This window comes from Cryptomeria japonica, chromosome 11 (genome assembly GCF_030272615.1).
Source record: "Cryptomeria japonica chromosome 11, Sugi_1.0, whole genome shotgun sequence".
Classification (NCBI taxonomy): Eukaryota; Viridiplantae; Streptophyta; class Pinopsida; order Cupressales; family Cupressaceae; genus Cryptomeria; species Cryptomeria japonica.
The window spans coordinates 717,412,123-717,433,040 of record NC_081415.1 but is presented as its reverse complement, the minus strand read 5'-3'; the positions used below and the strand labels follow the sequence as shown (position 1 = coordinate 717,433,040).

The 20,918-nt window shown below is 38.2% G+C and overlaps 1 protein-coding gene across 1 annotated transcript; it reads left to right on the top strand.

The window, feature by feature from the left end:
• The first annotated feature begins 4,102 nt into the window (after positions 1 to 4,102).
• On the top strand, positions 4,103 to 6,354 carry LOC131061302 (oxalate--CoA ligase). The gene is made up of 4 exons (XM_057994915.2): positions 4,103 to 4,394; positions 4,542 to 5,613; positions 5,723 to 5,826; positions 5,946 to 6,354. The coding sequence occupies exons 1-4, from the start codon at positions 4,182 to 4,184 to the stop codon at positions 6,150 to 6,152; spliced, it is 1,596 nt and encodes a 531-aa protein (XP_057850898.2). The 5' UTR covers positions 4,103 to 4,181; the 3' UTR covers positions 6,153 to 6,354.
• Positions 6,355 to 20,918: the final 14,564 nt, after the last annotated feature.

The following is a 20,918-nucleotide window of genomic DNA, read 5'->3' as shown; positions in this document are numbered from 1 at the left end:
ACCAGGCAACCGTCAATTGTCAACACCATGGCAGCTGTTTCAGCAATTTGCAAACATTGTTAGGTACTGTCGACGCACGCGCTTTTGTAAGAAAGTAAAGAAATTGAATAGACAAAACGTAGCTTTCCTTTTCAAATTAGCGATTAATCAAAGAGATTGGTGTGGCATGCCATCACAACCGTAGACAAGCCCGTCAATTCACAAGTGGATGCTGCCACACAGCTTTAGTTGGTGGGGGATGAAGGAACGATAGAGACCAACAAGAATGATGACATATCTTTACCATTCATTACCCTCCATGTTCAATCAAGACAGTCGCGGCTATTCTGGCTTCAAAACAGATCTTTCATACAATGTGATAGCGATGTGTTAGTCAATCGCGATCCTTTATTGCAAAATCGACTGTGTAAAACACGCGACTAACACGCATGTTAGTCAATTCGTACTGCCGTTTTGGAGCCAGAATAGACGTGTCCAATCAAGACTCCCAACAAATTGTATCTTGCCATTCACTTAAATCATAAATATGAATGTGATTAAGAGGCATACCTATAAGCTATTAATAGTTAGTTATAGATTATTATGCATCCCTTTTCTAATAGAACTAATAACATTTCTCTATCAATGATAACTTTTACAAAAATGTTATCTCGAAATAGTTACAATACATCCTCATTTCACTTCATTATTAGTGCACATACTGAAATGGGGAGAAACATCATGAAATGGAGAGAAACATCATAAACCAATTCATTATTCAGGCATCTAGGGGAAGAGTACCAATAGTCGTCATGTTATTGTCATAGTGACCCTCCAATAGTCGTCATAGTGAAAACACCATTAATAAATTTGTTTTGTACCAATAGCCAATCATTTTTTGTCATTTTTTGTTCATAATTGGCCCATTTGTGCACTACTATTGGAACATTTGTGCAAAACTATTGGGACATTTGTCCACAAGTACTGGCGATTTTGAGTTGACGATTATTGGAACATCTTTAGTTAGGTATCAGGTGACACTTTGAAATGTGTACTTTTTGACCTTTTTGCACATAATTGATTGCACAGCGTGCATCGTTACTACCCAAAAGCCAGATCAATAGCTTTAAGCAGTTAAGTCGCATACAAAGACAACCCAAAAAAAAAAATCAAAATCCGATGTACTGTTTAGGATCTGTAGGTGCGCGAAGTTAGCTATGACAACTACTGGAGCTCTTCCCCTAATCTTAAGTCCCTTGCGAACTAATCTGGGATTGCCTTTCATAACTCCATCAAATTTTAATTTAGAAAAACCTTCTAGGGAGGAGAGCATTTTCTTCTCTCTTTTCCTTGCAAAAACCATTTAATACAAAATTACCTCTATAATTATTGTTGCCACTTGACCCTTAAATACAAAAGATTTTGTATTTTCAGTGTAATGGTTTAGTATCTAAATAGTTTATTTTTATGTGAAAATTGACTATGAACTCAAACCTAAACTAAACTCAACTCCCCTTTTTTCAAGGGTTTGAGTCTAATCTTCATGTGTCATATTCATTGTCTTGGTTCAAACCCAATTTTTTAGTCCCAAACATGATTCATAATCACACATACAATTTTGACCCCCAAAATTTTAAAATCTAATTTAACCCTAAAGCCAACTTGGTCCTAACAGTAATTACTCATTGACTTGAGTGTGAAGTATTTAAAATTTACATGCTAGGTAGTTGTATAAAGGACAAAACTCTAACTCATTTGATCATTGGCGAAGTATTCAAATATTTAAGAGAATTATTTTTACATCATTACAAGAGAACTTAGAACAAGATAACAACAACATCTAAATGTTGGTGTGACATGGTATTTTTATCTAGCATGTTCATCACCTAGGTCATATTCAAACATGTTACTTAAAGTTTATTTAGGGTACACACATAGATCCTAGGAATCTAAGTTCTAGAAGTCTTAGTTGTCATGTGATCTTATCTTATTACATTTACTTCTTGTTTCCTAGGTTAACTAGTTAGTTGTCTCAAGTCATAAGATTAAAACACATGAGATACTCTTATGCAATCCTATGTTCACACGTGTCATAAGATTGGCACATAGGAGAATGTTATAGATGCACTTTCCAAACCTATGAGTTGTATCAAGTTTGCTTTTGCAAGGATTGAAGACTAAAGAGGACTTTAGAGTGTTGTATTGTAATCACTTATTGTTGATAATATAAGACATTCATCTTTTCTTTGTGGATTTTTTCCCAAAAAGGTTTTCTCCATGTGAACATAGTGTTATCTGTTTAGTTTTCATTATTATTGCTAATTAAAACTCCATTTGATTAACACTTTGAAATCAAATTTACAATAGATTAAAGCTTCCTTTGTTGTTGTTTACCTCTTATTTTCCAACATGGGTTTTGCTATTCTTTTTAAGGAAATTAAGAACTTTGTGCTTGGTCAATGCGGGTTCACACATGTTTTTTATTTTTTTCATTGAATTATTTTCTAACATCATATAAAATAAGGAATTCATGCCCTAGATTGAAAAAAATTGTAAGCTTATTATCCTTACATTGTAAAATTCCATTGTGATAATTTGAGTTACAAATCACTCCTTGGACCCTAAACCCCAAGTTCTAGATGTGCAAAAGGTTAGAGTTTAGCTTAAAGCCTATTTGGTTTGTTGGGTGCATTCAAACCTTAAGATCCAACTTGTATACTACCATTCAAACCCTAAAGTCTAAAATGTCTTTCAAAAAGAGCTCATACTTGCGTTTTTTTTGTTTGTATTATCAATTACATTTAAAACTCCAAAATCTAAAATTCACTTTGTTAGTTCTCTAAAGGCCAATATGGTTATTCAAAATGTCAGGCTTCCCTTAGCCTTACTTAGAATTGGAATTTTTTGAGTATGAGTCTTATGTTCCTTAGCATTTGACATAAAGCCTAACTTCTTGTCATACAAATACCCCTTTGTTGGTCAAAGTTTAAACCCTAAGGCGAAATTCTCGAGAGGTTGACTTTTGGACTAGCCTCGAGTTTCCTTTCTTATATTTATATATTGGACTACAATGTTTGAAGTACATATTACATATTAAAGTCTAGAGTCTAAGTGGTTTATCATTGGTATTCAACTAAGGGGATGTTTCATTTTAGTGGTCAATTTTGTTCGTCTTTGAAACTCAATTTGTTTAATATATGTTAGACCTTGAGGTCTAAAAGTGCTTTCTCAAGTGGTGTGTTAGTTGTCGTGTAGACTTTAAAATCTAAATTGTAATTTTACAAGTTACTCTAAATTCTAAATTGTCTACTAATGGTTTGACATTTTGATGTTTAAAGGAGGTGGTGAATTTTATAGGTTGTGTATGGTCACTAAGACTTCAAAATTTGAGGGTCTATAATCTTGGCCCAAATGTCTAAGTAGATTCTCCAAATTCTAAATTGTACTCAAGAGATCATGGGTCATATAATGTAAAAAAGGGCTCCAAAGTTTGAATTTTGTAGATCAAGCACTAAAGTCTATTTTTTTTAAGGGTGGATTCTAAAGTATTTTACAGTGTTCCACAGAAACGTGTTTCCCCTCCCTAGGCTCCAATCCCCCGTCCCCCAAACTTTTTCCCTTTATCTCCCGTCCCCGAAACCCGTCCCCACGTCTCCCCATCCCCAACGACCGTGGAACATTGATATTTTATACTAGGATTAGCAACAATTTGACTAGACTTCCTCGGTTTACTGATCTTTCAAGTTGCCTTAGGTTGAACTCTCTTTTGAGTCACCCTTGTGCTAGAATCTTCCTCATCTAGGCTATTCAACTTCTTCCTTTGGCATGTGCTATTTTTCATGAGTAATCCACTTCCACACGAATTGGGGGTCCCTCATCTCAACGCCACCAGGGCTAGTGGACGACAGTGAAGACTATAAAACGCGTAAAATCTCCAAATCACGTCAAAACCTCCATTTTTCTCATGTAAAAACTCGGCTCATTTTGATAACTACTCCGAAGTGCAGAAGAAATCCTGTATGGATGCCACGTAGTTTACTCCGACGCGTTCTATAAAATTAAAAAAATAATATTTTTCACAAGTCCTTCAAGATTCCGTCTATATATACCTATTGAGAGGGCCAAAGGAATTTCATTCAATCCTCCACTCGCTTCACCTGTTTTTTTCAAGTTTTTTTTCTCTTAGCAATCTCTGTTTTACAATGGCAAGTAAGCCTGAAGAAATAACCTTAAGTGCCCTGCTTACTGCAGCGGCAGAGCAATCCCCCAACCAGAAAGCGATCATTGTATCTGGAAAAATCGAGTTGCTACATTCAGACCTCCAAAAAATCGTGAATACATGCGCTGCCCAGCTCCGAAATTCTGGTATTGCACCAGGCGATGTCGTTGCGCTTTCATTCCCAAACTCAATCGAGGTAATTATTGCTCTGTTTTGTCAAAACAAATATAATAAAAATATATTGCTCTGTTGTGAACAAATATAATAAAAATATATTGCTCTGTTGTGAATTTCGATTCAAAAAATCTATTTTCTTGTTTCTGAAGAAATTTGAGATTTGCAGATGGTGATATTGTTCCTGGCCGTCATTCGGGCCCGAGGCGTGGCGGCGCCGCTAAACGCAGCCTACACGGCAGAGGAATTCGAGTTCTATTTGCAGGACTCACGATCGAAGCTCCTCTTGCTGCCTTCCACCGGAAACGCAGCGGCGGAAGCCGCTGCCGTGAATCTCAAGTTACCCACAGCCGGAACCCGATTCTGCACCTCATTGGACGGAAACAGAGCCCTCGAATTTCTGCCCAAATCCGTCGGCCTGAAAATTCCGAGCAACGCAGTTTCAGAGTCCATAAACCTGGAGAACAAGGAGGATGACGTGGCCCTGTTCCTGCACACGTCAGGAACGACCAGTCGCCCAAAAGGCGTGCCTTTAACTCAGCTCAATCTGGCGGCGTCCACGCAGCACATCAGGGACACCTACGAGCTTTCCCCCGCAGACACCACAGTCATAACGTTGCCTCTGTTCCATGTCCATGGACTCGTGGCGGCTCTGCTATCGTCGCTCGTTTCAGGGGCAACGGTTGTGCTAACGGCGGCGGGAAGGTTCAGTGCCTCCACCTTCTGGAATGACATGAAGAGCTACGGTGCCACGTGGTACACTGCGGTGCCCACGATTCATCAGATTCTTCTGGAACGTCACTCTGCGAAACCGGAGGAGTTTTACCCGAAGCTCCGATTTATAAGAAGCTGTAGCGCTTCGTTGGCTCCGGTGATCTTGGAGCACCTGGAGAGCGCTTTCGGGGCACCGGTTCTAGAAGCTTATGCAATGACGGAGGCGTCACATCAGATGACATCGAACCCTTTGCCTCACCGTGGGCAGCGGAAACCGGGGTCTGTTGGCAAACCCACTGGTTTAGAAGTCGGTATTCTGGACGAAAGTGGTGTGCCCCAAACGCAGGGCACCAGCGGTGAGGTCTGCATACGTGGTTTGAATATTACCAAGGGATATCAGAACAATCCAGAAGCCAATAAAACCGCTTTCCAGTTCGGGTGGTTTCATACCGGCGATATCGGGTATCTTGACGAGGAAGGTTATCTGTTCTTGATCGGTAGAATCAAGGAGCTCATTAACCGCGGAGGTATGAGATTTTTTTTTTTTTTTTCCCCTCTCTTTCTTTGCATTTTCGTTATCCATTTATTTTTCAGAGCCCTGGAAATGAAATTTGCGATTTTTAATGGTTTTTCCAGGGGAGAAAATATCGCCGTTGGAAGTCGATGCAGTGCTGTTATCCCACCCGGCGGTTGCCCAAGCCGTGGCGTTTGGAGTTCCCGATGAAAAATACGGCGAAGAGGTATTCTTCACTAGCACGCTTTTCAATTATTCACAGAACTAGGGTTTTATTAGTTGAAACCCTAGGATTTTTATTTCAAAACCTAGGATTTTTTTTAAAACCGTGGGGTTTTGATGCAGATAAATGCTGCTGTTGTTCCTCAAGAAAACATGACAGTGACTGAAGATGATATAATTACACACTGTAAAAAGAATTTGGCCGTATTCAAGATTCCCAAGAAGGTTTATTTGACAGACTCGCTGCCTAAAACGGCAAGTGGTAAAATCCAGCGCCGTCTTATGGCTGAGCATTTCGGGGCAGCAGTTCGGGCCAGGATGGGCGGCTAATTACAACAATTAATTCCCTTTTTTCCTTGGAATCACAACATTTTGTATTATAAATTTCCCTGCAAATAGGAAGTATTCGAGACTTCTTTCATATTATTGAGAGCGAAGTCTCTTTTGTAGTATATCCAGTTGCTGTAACTTCCGCCGGAAATTTATATTTCGCTTTAAGAATAAAAATAAAATGAAGCTTCTTGTACAAAAATGAGTTTGCCAGGCCTTCTCTGATGGAACGTTTTTTTGGTTTTTTTTCGTGTTGTACAAGAAAAAGAGAGTGAAGTCATGTATTGTCCGTTGCAAAACACGATTATGATGTGCCGTGAAATATAGAAATGTCTTTTCAACTGAAGATTCTTCGCAGGTTTTTAAATTATTCGCCACAAAAGTTGCGGCAACAAATTATACACCTAGGTGACCCCACTAGGTTAGATTGTATGGTTGGGTTGTGGAAAAATAGGTATGATGAGTATTTTTGTTTGGTTTTCTATGATATAGATCAATGACTCTGATTGAAATGGTATCTAAAAATATGCCAGAATGATACTTCCAACTCATTATAAGAAAATATCAGTCTGCAATTTAACTATTTATAGAATAATGAAACTTAACTATTTAAAGCTGTAGTTCTGATTTTTGGATAGTAATGATGTCACTTAACTATTTATAGTAATGTTAACTATTTATAGCTTCCGGATTGTAATGTTAACTATTTATAGCTGTTATTCTGACTTTTGGATAGTAATGACTTACGTTGTGGAATCTAATCTAAAAGTACACATTTCAAAGTGTCATGTCGTCCCATAAATTGGAATCTTTCGCTATTTTAGTGGAGACATCTAAAAGTACACATTTTAAAGTGTCGTGTCACTTCATAAATTGGAATAAAAAATGAAAATAAGCTTTGTACAAAAGGAGGGGCTTGAAATAAGCAGTGGGTGCTTATTGAAGGAAAAAACAAATAAAAATAAGCAGCCATGGGGTTACCACATGGGGACCCACACCTTAACTTTGATGATGTATGACTATTTTGACCTATTTTGACCTCCTTATTATTTGATTAGATTGTATTCTCTTTGGAAGGAGAACTTTGCTTGAGGGGAATATGTAATTCATTTATAGAACTATCATCATAAATCATGTATTCAATTAGATTTGATTTTCAAATAAATTATTTACCTTCATACATAATTTTAAAGAATTATTGAATTTTTATCAATTAAATATATTTTTTATATTTGAAAATTTGTTGTGACATTCAATATCAATTTTTAAATTTAAGACCTCTAATTGTCCCAACACTCATCAAATAATTATTATATCTTAAATTTAATAAAAATAATCATTTAACTTGAAAAAAGTGATTTTAAATTTCAAACTTAGAGGACATGAAAATGGATATAAATTGATTTATATATTTTTATTCTTACAAAAGTATAAAATTGTGTATATTTTAAATAATATCTTAAAAAAAAATTGACACTTATTTTCAATTTATAGGTAAGAGGTATTTAATAAGCATCATTTTTTTTTTTGCTTTAAATGTGGTGCAGGTTTAATAATTGGCATTGAAGTTGATCAAATGGGACTCGTCACTAAATACTTCCAAAATATTTTTTTAAGAATTATTATTGAAGTCTATGTTGGTGTAAATAAATATTCATTTTGGATATTATTACACTTACTTAAGTTAACTTAGGATAATGCATCTCTTCGTAGTTTGGATTTGAGACACTTAGGGAAGTGTGCACATAGGATAGAGCTTGTAGGAGAAATTCCACCTTTTGTGGTCTTATTTTGCTATTACACTCCACATTCAGTGGGCCATCCACCTCTTGTGGAATATTATATTATTTCTCCTACCTACCCTTAGTATTTCTTACCTACCCTTGTTTCTCATTGAAACACATGTCATATTTGTGTGTTCATACATCCATATGGCCTTGCCTATATAAGCAGACCTCTATTCATTGTATTGGTTAATCCAGTTGATCATTTTGCATATTGATGAGAATACAGTTTGTTCTTGTCATTCTATTGTCTTTTTTATGCTTTTCATTGTGCCCTTGATCTTGACAAAATCCTACATGGTATCAGAGCTATTGGGGCTTCATTGATCGGTTTTTGGAGACATCGTGGAAGGCTTCTATTTTTGGATTTGGGGATCTTCATTTTTTGGGGGCGTCATACAACGATTTGGACATCACCGTTGAATCCGGGAGGTCGTTTCCATAAATTTCGACTATAAAGTCGACCTAAATTTTTTTTTCCCCATTTTGGCTATTATCGTACAGATTTCGAAATTTCGAAAAAATAAAAAAAAAAAAGCTTTTTTTCTGCAATTTTTGGGGGTCCGAAGACCCCCCTGTATTCGGTCGTACCCTTTCTACCTGCAGGTTGCAGGGTCGTACTCTATCACGTCGCTGTCGCAGATCGCCTAGACCCGCACCGCCGGCCGTCCCGTCCTCCCGCTGCTCGTCCACACCGCCGCCGCTGGTCTCCGCCTTACGTCCCCGCCAGTCTCCGCCTCCCGCCGACCACTCTAACCGCCGGCCGCTCCGCACACCGCCGCGCCTCCAGCTCCGGCGACGCTCAGACTCCCGCCGCCGGCCAGAGACCTCCACACCTCCAACCGTCAACGACACCAGTCAGCCACCGCCACACACACCCAGTCAGCAGCCGGGACCCCACCACGTGGCTCTCAAACAGTCGTCCGTACGCCACGTCATCGCGCCACGTCGACTGTATGGCAGCACAACCACTGTGCCACGCAGTCTGTCCGTACAGTGCCACATCATCTGTACGACCTGCATAGTCACCTGCCCAGTTAGCAGTCCGTACAGTAAGGACGCCCAGTTAGCAGGGAGCGCGAAGTTTTTGCGACGGTCATACGACTGTCAAATTTAACACAGTGACTTGCTGACGTCAGCGCCACATCAGCACTTTTTGAATTTTTTTTGACCCCTCTCCATTGGGCTTTTCAGTTTTGTAGTCCAACTTTGAAAGGCCATATCTTACTCATTTTTGCTCCTTTTTTGGTGCAATTTTTTTTGAAATGGGCTAAAATTTCGTGATCTTCGCAGTGGTGTGGTTATTTTCTGATTTTGGTGCACAAATTTTTTAGAATTTTTGGATTCTCTCAGCTGTACCTGTCCAATCCTCAATTCTGCAACTTCAAAGGCCTCGTTTGAGCTCATACGACCTCCTTTTCAGGTGCCATTTTTTTTGAAAGTGCTTATTTTTTCGTCTACTTTCAGAATCTATGATCAGATTTCAAAGATTTTGAGTGGAAATTGTAATTTTAGATATTGGTCTTATTTGGCCTATTAGGTACTTGTAAATTGCTTGGATCTTAGTTAGATCTTTTGCATTATCAGTTTGAGACTCTTTTGGCCTTATTGAAGCAGTTGTAAAATTGTAAATTAGAAGTCCACTTTGCCATTTTTTGCAAGTGGCCCATTGTATATGCACTACTTATAAAGTGCCAAAATCATCACATTTGGGGGGGTTCTTTGATTGAGTGAATTTGGGGGGGTGTCTTGTGTGATTGTGCCTCTCTTTGTGCTCTTTCCATTCTTGTTGCAATGAGTCCTAACAAATTTCCACCTTTAACTCCACATAAGTATGCATCATGGAAAATTAAAGTATGGAGTAAACTAATGGAAAAGGGTCTCACACACTACATAGATGGAACAATAACAACACCACCTGATCCTAAGGCTGATCCAATTGCTCAATTAGAATGGCTCACAAAGAATTGCATGGCTCTTAGAACCTTACGCAAGTATGTATCAGATGACCTCATTTTTCACATTGAGAAGTGTAAAACAATCAAAGAGGCATGGGATATGTTTCAGAAATTGTATGGACAAGTTGATGAAATCAGAGGCTATTAGATTGACAATGAGCTCACCAAATTAGATCCCAAGAGTTTTGATACAATCCAAGATTATGTCACCAAAGCAAATGAGCTAAGAGCAAATCTAAAGGATTGTGGAATTGACAAAAAGGATGCTCAATTGATATTCAACTTGTTGGACAAGCTTGCACCAGAATATGCAGCATTTGTATCTAGCTTCCAAACTCATCATTTGACAATGGGGAGTTCTTATGTTATGCCTTCATTTGATGCTTTCACAAAAATGTTAATATTGGAACAAACTAAGTTGTTGAACATGGGGTTTCTCAAGTCTTCAAAGTCCAAGGCTTTGGTGGCTAATCAAGGGAATCAAGGAAGTCAAGGCAAATATTCCAACAAGAAGAAGAAGCAATCCAAGTCTAAAACACACCAGGAAAAAGGACAATCATCCTCTCCATCACAAGGAGATTCATCATCCTCTTCCAAGAAGGGGACACCACCTAAGAAGGATAAACCAACTTGTGCATATTACAAAAAGTATGGTCATGATGAGCATCGATGCCATGCAAAGCAAGTTGATGAGTTAACCAATCTTCTTAAGAAAAACAACATCAACTTGACATCCGCCTACACAAAGAAGGATTCATCCCTTCCTCTTCCTCACAGTCTAAGGGAAAAGGGCAAGCATTTGTGGCTACAACAGGTTCTTCACAACAATGGATACTTGACTCGGGTGCCTCATATCACATGGGTTCTACAAAGGAGCAGTTTTCTTCATTGGAGCCATCTAAGGTACCTTACATTTACATAGGTGATGACACACAAGTAGAGGTTGAAGGGAAAGGTTCAGTTGACATGGATGATGGAACATTTGAGAATGTTCTCTATGTTCCTAACTTGTCTACCAACCTTCTCTCCATCTACCAAATCACTCACTATGGGAATGGGAAAAAGGTTGAGTTTACACCAGATTCAATTGTGGTGAAGGAACTTGATGATGATGCCTTGGTAGCAGTGGGACAAGTCAATGACAACTCAAGGCTTTATTCATTCTCCCACTTTGTGCCAAGTTCGCCTTCTAGGGCCTTGCTTACTCATTCAAATTTAGAAAGTAAGCTATGGCATGAGCGGTTTGGTCACCTCAACTACCGCTATCTTCAGCAGCTAAGCACTAAAGACATGGTCACAGGTCTACCTCGAATCAGTTTTTCAGAGGGTGTATGTTCAAGTTGTTCCATGGGCAAGCATCCCGAAGAGAAGTTTGATAAAGGGAAAACTTGGAGAGCTTTGGAAGATCTTCAACTTGTTCACAACGATGTAGCAGGTCCATTTCCAGCACCTTCATTCAGTAAGGCCTGCTATGTTCTTACCTTCATTGATGACTACTCCCGCTTCACTTGGGTCTACTTTCTCATTCATAAGAGTGAAGTATTTGACAGATTTCAGGACTTCAAGACTCGTGTGGAGAAGCAATCAGGGAAAGTGGTCAAGATTCTTCGCATAGATAATGGAAGGGAATATGTGAACAAAAGACTTGAGGATTTTTGTACATTTGAGGGGATTGATCTTCAGCATTCTGTTGCATACACTCCACAGCAGAATGGGGTTGCAGAACGCAAGAATAGAACTCTCAAAGAAATGGCTAGCTGTATGATACATGCATGTTCTCTTGATCCCGCCTTTTGGGTAGAGGCTATCAGTTGTGCCACACACATCCAGAATCGGGTTCCTCACAAAGCTTTGCAAGGTATTACTCCTTTTGAAGCTTGGGCTAGTAGGAAACTGATTGTGAGACATTTCAGAGTCTTTGGGTGTCCCGCATGGGCTCGCATACCTCCACAGAAATGCAAGGCATTGGAACCTCAGAGTCGGCCTTGCATATTTGTTGGATATCCTGAGGGTGTTAAGGCATACAGATTGATGGATCCAGAGACACATGAGGTATTCATTGAGAGGAGTGTTCACTTTGAGGAAAGCTCTCCTAGCTTAGCCTCTCTACCTCCTCCACCTTCCTCCATTGCGGATAGTGATGTTAGTGATTCAGATGATGAGACTCCCTCAACTCCGACTCGCAGGGTTACACCTCTGCAGGGTCCACTTGCAGTTGAGGAGCCTCGTTCTCCACCTCCACCTAAACCTCGTTGGGCTCAACAGACACTTGAGTCCGCGGGTTCTCTTGTTGGGGATCCTTCAGATACACGGAGAACTCAATCACAACATCAGGATCTTCCACATGCATTCATTGCTACCGCTTCCGATCCACAGACATTTAGGGAAGCATCAGGGGTTCCTGAGTGGGACCAAGCTATGGAGGAAGAGTATAGTTCTTTGATGAGGAACAACACATACTTGGATCTATTGGACCAAGTTTGCAGTGGATGGTAGTGTGGATAAGTATAAGGCTCAACTTATTGCAAAAGGTTTCTCGCAAGTTGCAGGTGTTGACTATACTGAGACCTTTGCACCCGTAGCCAAGATGAACTCCATTCGTTTGACACTTGCTATTGCTGCAGCTCATGGTTGGGTTGTACATCAGATGGATGTGAAGAGTGCTTTTCTTCATGGTGATCTTGATGAGGAGATTTATATGGAGCAGCCACAGGGATTCATCCAGGATACTTCCTTGGTTTGCAGACTAAGGAAATCTCTCTATGGCCTTAAGAAGGCCCCCAGGGCTTGGTACGCCAAGATGGATTCCTTTCTTCTCTCCGCAGGGTTCACCAAGTGTCATTCCGATCCGAATGTCTACATTTTGAGACAGGATGACTCTCACTTGATACTTGTGCTCTATGTTGATGACTTGATCATTACAGGGAGTACTTCATCCATCATTAGCAAGGTCAAATCTGCTTTGCATGACAAATTTGCTATGACTGACTTGGGTCTTTTGCACTACTTTCTCAGGATAGAGATTTCACAGTCATCTTCCAGGATTACACTATCGCAGCCCAAGTATGCTCTTGATCTACTTGCACGCTTTCATATGGCTGATTGTAAGCCTACCCTGACTCCCTTTCTTTCAGGAGTCAAGCTTGAGGCTCAGTGTTCTTCTCCACTAGTTGATGCCACTTTGTATCGTCAACTTGTGGGTAGTCTCATCTACTTGACTCATACATGCCCTGATATTTCATTTGTAGTTGGCATGGTTTCCCGCTTCATGCAGGATCCACATGAGCTTCATTGGAAAGCCGCCAAACGCATCCTTCATTACATCCAAGGTACACATCACTATGGGATTCACTATGCAACAGGCACAGGACTTCGCTTGGTTGGTTACACAGACTCCGATTGGGCTGGCGATCTAGGTGATCGTAAGTCTACTTCTGGTTACAGTTTTCACCTTGGTTCGGGCCCCATTTATTGGCAGAGCAAGAAGCAACATGCTATTACTCTCTCTTCGACTGAGGCTGAGTATCGAGGCGCTGTTAACACAACAACTAAGACGATTTGGCTCCAGCGGATTCTCACAGAGTTTGGATTCACCACTCCATGGCCGACAGTTCTACATTGCGACAATCAGAGTGCTATTGCAATCTCGAAGAACCGGTCCAACACCAGCGGACCAAGCACATCGAGATTCATATGCACTATATCTGAGAGCTCATCCAGGAGCAGGTCATTGATTTGCAATATTGTCCTACAGCGGAGCAGGTTGCTGACATATTCACCAAACCTTTCACCGAGAGTAAGTTCCAGCATTTGCGAGCTCTCTTGGGGGTGCGGGATGTGTCATTAGGGGGGGTCAGCTGACTTCTCCTTCCTCTCTTATGGGGGGGACTTTTTCCTCTTTGAGGTTTTGTCCTTCTTCTTTGAGATTCTTTTGTACATTCATCTCTCTTTTGGGGGGGGAGTTTTTTCCCACTGGGTTTTCTCCCTTTCTCCGTTTGTGAGAGATTGCATTGCATAGTTTTGCTTGCATTTGTATATTGTACATGATTACCTATCATGGCCTAGTAGCCGGGACCCATCTTGCAGTGTTGAATTGAGTCTTCATTCCCCTAAGTTGCACTTAAGGGGGGGTGTTGGTGTAAATAAATATTCATTTTGGATATTATTACACTTACTTAAGTTAACTTAGGATAATGCATCTCTTCGTAGTTTGGATTTGAGACACTTAGGGAAGTGTGCACATAGGGATATAGCTTGTAGGAGAAATTCCACCTTTTGTGGTCTTATTTTGCTATTACACTCCACATTCGGTGGATCATCCACCTCTTGTGGAATATTATATTATTTCTCCTACCTACCCTTAGTATTTCTTACCTACCCTTGTTTCTCATTGAGCCACATGTCATATTTGTGTGCTCATACATCCATATGGCCTTGCCTATATAAGCAAGCCTCTATTCATTGTATTGGTTAATCTAGTTGATCATTTTGCATATTGATGATAATACAATTTGTTCTTGTCATTCTATTGTCTCTTTTATGCTTTTCATTGTGCCCTTGATCTTGGCAAAATCCTACAGTCTACTCTTTATCTCGTTAGACAAGGATAGATGCAATCAATGTTAAGGTTTAAAATGTTTAGGAAACAATTAATGTTTTATCAAGATAGGTGGTAGAGATATGACATATGCAAATCTAATTGTCAATGTTCTAAAGTGACATAAATTATAAACATTACGTGTCTAGGATATTTGAGATTTCATATTTCAATATAAAGTCTATATATAGAAAAAACCACAAATTAGTTGTCCCAAATACATGTAAAGTTGTCACTCATAAAAGAATATTGTAATAAAAATGTATAATCGTTTAATAAATAAACATATTATCAAAAGTCCCATCAAATAAACTTCAATATCCCGTATTTCCTTATGGACATAACATCTTCAAGTCAAATTTACCCAAAAGCTAATCATTTTCACCATGAATTCTTGTGAACATTGCATCAAACATGTAAGTCTCACCAATAAGTCATCAAAACAATTTGAATGAATTTATTTTTGACCAAACAAGTAATCAAGCAACCAAATCTTTGACCTAAATTTAAATATTTTAAGATTCATCAAATCTATTTGTTGATTCTTCTATCTTACATGCTCCAATCCTAACAATTCAATATATCCAATTAGATGAAAGCATAGTGCAATCAACAACAATTCCTTTAAGAAAGTTTGGACTATGTAGAAAATTAGAGTTTCATTAGACCTTAGTTGAATAGATTTGAACAAAAAATTTAAAGTACCCAATATCAACCCTTCAAGTAAGACAACGCCACTCTTGGTCCCTCTCTTCCAATCAACATTTTGACTTTTTTTGTTAAATTTTGGTGAAGATATATTAACTTGTGACCATCTTAAAAGCTATAATAATGGTTGATACATGTTTTGAATTAAGGTAAAAACAGGTTTTGAAGGGGCCCCGAAACCCTTTACAAAGGAGATTCTAAAATATTTAGAATCAACAAAGCAAAACTTGGAAGAGATGTTGTCATAAAATTGAAACATTGAGTTAATAGACAACCAAAAGACAAGAGGCTCCCAGAGCCAGAACAAGATTTGTAACAATAACAACCAACAGCCAGCCAAAAACCAGCCCATTAGGATTTACCTTTAACTTTTCCCTTGTGGGATCGAAGAGTCATATCAAAAGAGAGCGAAGAATGCTTAGATTTATTTCCCTGAACAGTGATCCAACTCTCCTCCACTTGTGCAACCTTACTTTGCCAATATGCGGAACCGCCCTCACCCTGAGAGAGAAAACCATCAGCACCCACCAACACATTGTCAGAATCTCTCCCAGCAGACAAGCCATTATCACCCAATACACAGGGAATGGATGCCTAAAGACCATTCCCTCTATTAATAGGGGACTCAACTTGAGTCTCTTTCTGAGGCTTGCAAAGCACATTAACACCAACAACCCCAACAACAGTCTCCATAGTAGCTCGAGGAGAAGCAATAACGCACTGAAAATCCAACACAAAAGTCTCACATTGAGAATCCAGCGCAACCTCTTGAGAAACCACATGTTGCTCAGGTTTTTTCTCAACTGTATAGTGTTGAATTAACTCACATTTCCACCATGAAGCCGCCAAAGATTTCTTCTTTGTTCCGCAATGAGCAGCCGCATGACTTGTTTTGAAGCATCTCCTACACCTGAAGGGGATCCCTTCATAGTTTAAAGGTTGAACCTAGCAACTCTTAGAAGTAATAAGCGAAATCTCAACAGGCAGACCTTTAGAAACATCTATATCAACCAAGATACAAACAAAACTGGAATGAAAGCTATCAGAAGAATCATTATCAACCATCAAAAAATCCCCAAGTGCATCACCCACCTCCTCAAACAGAGGATCCACCCATAGGTGAAGAGGAAGATTAGCCCCGGGAGCCGCACCCAAATTGGGATTTTATTAAACATTTCCAAAGTAGGGTTGAAATCAGAATGTCGTGGTTTGATCAACACAAATTTATCTTCCCAGCTAAAAACATTATCGCATAAAATCAATATTCTATCCTCAACCTTCTCAAACTTAGCTATAAAAAACCCTATAGCCATAAGGTAAATATGTACCTTATCAGAAATGAGCGGCCCCAATGTTCAGAAATCCAAACATACAGGTTAGGAAGACTAGGCCAAAAACCCCTGAACTTATCGATCACTCCGTGAGAAGAGATGATAGAATCATTAAGATCTATCTCATTCTCTGTCTCCTCAGACAACTTAATCGAAATGACGCAAGAAACCGGGAGAAACCCTCTCTCCCAAGGCCGCCTCTGCAAACTATGCGGACGAGCAGCAATGGTAGAGCCGGAGAAACAGACCGTTGTATCTCCCCCTCCACCACGAGCCCCCAAAGAACCCCATAAACCATCCACTGCAACACCCCCATAGACAACCACAACATGCAATGGATGACCATCATCAGTGGCCACAACAGGGACCATTGAATCAAACACAACGGCCACAACCAAGGAAGAAGGACAAGTAGAACCCCCACCACTCCCTGCAGAGGCCGTACACAGGCTTGTAGCAGCAAGAGAAGCTTTGCGCACAACACACACAGCAAAGGCAGGACCCGAAGCCGCAGCTGGAGTAGACATCGCAGAGGATGGGGTCACTTGTATATATAATAATAATGGTTGATACATGTTGAATTGGTTGCTTAAGGCTCTTTATTTCATTATCCTTTCTACTAAAAATATTATAAAATTTAAAATTGATTTTGAAGTGTATTTGCTCCAATAGTCAAGGCTTTTTGAAATGATGGTGAATAAATATCATTTTTATGTTTCCAATTGTATACCTTTGATTTGGAACAAACAATAGAACAACTAAGATTCCTATTCCAAATCAAACAATACTTCAAATAGATTAAAAAGGAATGAAAAAAAATAGAAATAAGTAAACCGAATTTACTTAATTCGAACCTCAAAAGTGTTAGATATGTTCTTGGATAAATTATAGATTTCTCTTAAAATCAATTTCATGTACTTGAAGATTGGTCGTTTGTGCCTAGAAAGATGAAGGATTAGGGTTGATTTATAGATGTTTGAATGAGGATGTGAATATTGAGGATTCTATCTTGAATGGGTGGTTGAGATAGAATTAGAGTGGAGAATCCTTGTCAACTAAGAATAATCGAGAAGAGTTATGGAGGTCCATTAATAAATTCTAAAATGGGAAGGATAATTATTCCATTTATATTTTCTTTTGGATAATTAGTTGCACATGGGTTAAAAATAAAAGAGATCAATGGGGGATTACAATGGAATATTCTAGTGGATAATCGAATTTTTAATTATTTATTTATGGGGGATAAATGGAAATAGATTTATTTATTTATTTTGAAATAGGTGGACAAGGATTTAGAATAATTAACTAAATGATATGAATTATTTAATTCAACGATGATAAATAAAAGGAGGATTATAATGGTACTAGGATATGACATGGTACAATTAAGAAAAAATGTTAGGTGCAACATTAAGAGATGGTGAGAAATAAATGCTTACACTTGTCTAGTCAATGATGATACTTCATTGTTTGGGGTTTTAAATCTTTGTAGATAAAGAACAAAGGTAGATCAAATATGGGATAATACTCCCTCCATAGAAAAGAGGCGTACAACCTCTACTAAATGAGGAAATCAAATATGTTAACAAGGCTGCCAAACAACCTATTAAAGTAGTTGTTGAAGTCAATGCAAGTGGAAGAACCAAGAAGATTTAAGCACAATGAAAGTGGATAAAATATTATATGAATGAGTTGTTTAAGATGTCAACAATAATGGATTCTCAATAATGGTTGCAACACAGATTTATGGGAAATCCCAACCAACACATTGACCAATTTGTTGGGTGCTCTAAATTCAACTTCAAAGAAAACTCCTCCTATAATCTTGGCTGAAAAGGAAAATGAAAATATTGTGTAATGGTTTAAGAGAAGAAATGAGCAAAAGAATAAAATTCAAGTGGGTCATTGCCTTAGTGAGATATGATGGTCCCAACTTCCATTTATAGCCATATAGAGGGGGAAAAAATGCCTTCTCAAGTTCACTAAATAATAAATAAATAAATTTGATTAAAACAAAACATGACAAAGAAGAAATGAGCTTCAAAATAATAAACTAGGTAGGTCATTGCCTTACTAAGATATAATAAACTCAACTTCCATTTACAACCAAACAAAAATGAAAAAATGCCTTCTAAAACAATAAAAAAAATATAAACAATGGACTAAACAATATATGATAAAGAATAAAGGAGAAAAAAAATACTAAGTGGATGATAAACTTAGTGAGTTGTAATGACCTCACCTTTTGTTTATAACTAGATAAAAGAATGAAATGAAGAAATACCTTTTCAAGTTCACTAAGCAACTAATAAGTGCTAGAATTCTGAAGACGTGAAATATAAGAACAAGCATAAAACCACAAAAATTAGGCATGTCATTGTCCTAGTTTGGTTTGACAACTTCACCTTCCATTTACAACTAGATGAAGGAGTGAAATTAAGAAACAACTTCTCAAATAATAAATGAGAAATATTAAAAGGCTGAAACAATATACGATAGAGAAGACAACCAAATAATAATATAAGACTTGTTTGTCCATTACCTTAGTGAGGTATAAAGACCTCACCTTCCATTCCAAGCTAGACAAACAAGGGTATCAAACATGGCCATGAAACAAACCTCCATATCCTCTTGTCATTCTCTTCACATAGACGTCCAAACTCTCTCCATTAAGTACCTTGAAGCGATGGAGAAACAAGAGCCAAACTAAACTACTACACATGCATAATATAAAATGATTTGGGGAAGAAGATGATTGATAGTGAAGTGTTGTTTCATATTAAAAAATGCATATTGCAACATTGAAGGCTACATTGTTTCATATCAACATGTCATCCCAGACACACGTATAAAAGTAGGCTCACTAAATAGAAAGCGTGGGAACTAAGTGTGGATCAATGATTATAAATGTGTTGGTGTTTGATTGAAGTGTAAATATGTATGATAAGATGACATATCAATTGATCTACCTCCATAAATCTACATACAATAACTTTGATCAATCCTAAATTTGAAGGAAAAAATATGAATCTCTACTTGTCATTGTCTTCCACATGTATGATGAATTAACACAAAAAGGCAAAAATTTTAAACTGTCCACCCCTCTCCATCATGACCCATAATTTTGTTTTTCCTCCATAACTTATAAGAATCCACATCAGCCCCAAAATCAAGGTGCCCATATTATTGCTTTGGAACTTGACCGTACCTGATACTCTAGTTGTACCATGGTTTAATATGATGAGGGGTCAAATCTCAACTTGGTTGAGACGAGGACATAGCATGGTGGAATGAGAGGAAAGTCTGTCCAACTACGTTTAGGGTTTTACCTTCTACGAAAAAAGATTACTGGTTGTTGTTTCAGACGTCATCCAAGCTGATGGCGACACTTTCCAAACATAATTTGGATGCATCTCAGTCGTAGAAATGAAGAAATTCAGTGCCCAATTTAATGGACTATACACTCTTTCTTCAATTTCTATTTGTTTTGGGAAAAAGTATGACAAGGCAAACAAGCGCAATGAAAATCTCTCCACATTCATCCCCTCACCATGATGAAAGTGATGATCCACTTGCGTCACAAAGGCCAGTAAACAGACATGGTAGGGCTTTAGGGCTTTAGGTATACAGGAGTCAGGCAACAGGACGTGTCTATTCTGGTTTCAAAACAACAGTACGGATTGACTAACATGCATGTTAGTCGTGCGTTTTACACCGTCAATTTTGTAATTAACGATTGCGATTGACTAACCCGTCGCTAACACGACGTACGAAAGGTCTGTTTTGAAGCCAGAATAGACGCATCCGTGGAAATATAGGTATGATCGAGTATTTTTGTTTGGTTTTCTATGATATATCAATGACTGATTGAAATGGTATCTAAAAAAATGCCAAAAGATACTTCCAACTAATCTCTTAAAAAAGACTATTGAGCATGAAAATTATGAAAATAAATAAATAAACAATATAAAAGAAGTCTATTAATAGTTATTAGTCTATGAGTAGTCTCGCACATCCTAGTTAACTTCATGCATTCATAGATCATTTAGCAAGTTTTAGATAAATAATATATAAGATTTTTTTTGGACTTTAAAAAATTAAAATAAAATGAAAAATTGATACTCGTGTCCCCACTTAATTAGAAAATGAAAATACTTGGATTTAAGGCTCCCAATCTTTAACAAATTTTGCTTTGGTGGAATTTTGTTATTTGTAGTTTTATGTAACTTTTTAGTTTCCTTATCAAAGAAAATTCATTTTTTTTTTGTATTTTTTTAATTTTTGGAAGAAAGATTAGAATAGGGCCCCACCTTTCTTCTTCTTCGATCAATAAGACAATTTAAAAAGAAAAAGAAAAAGTATTATCATCAATTACATCCATATTTTGT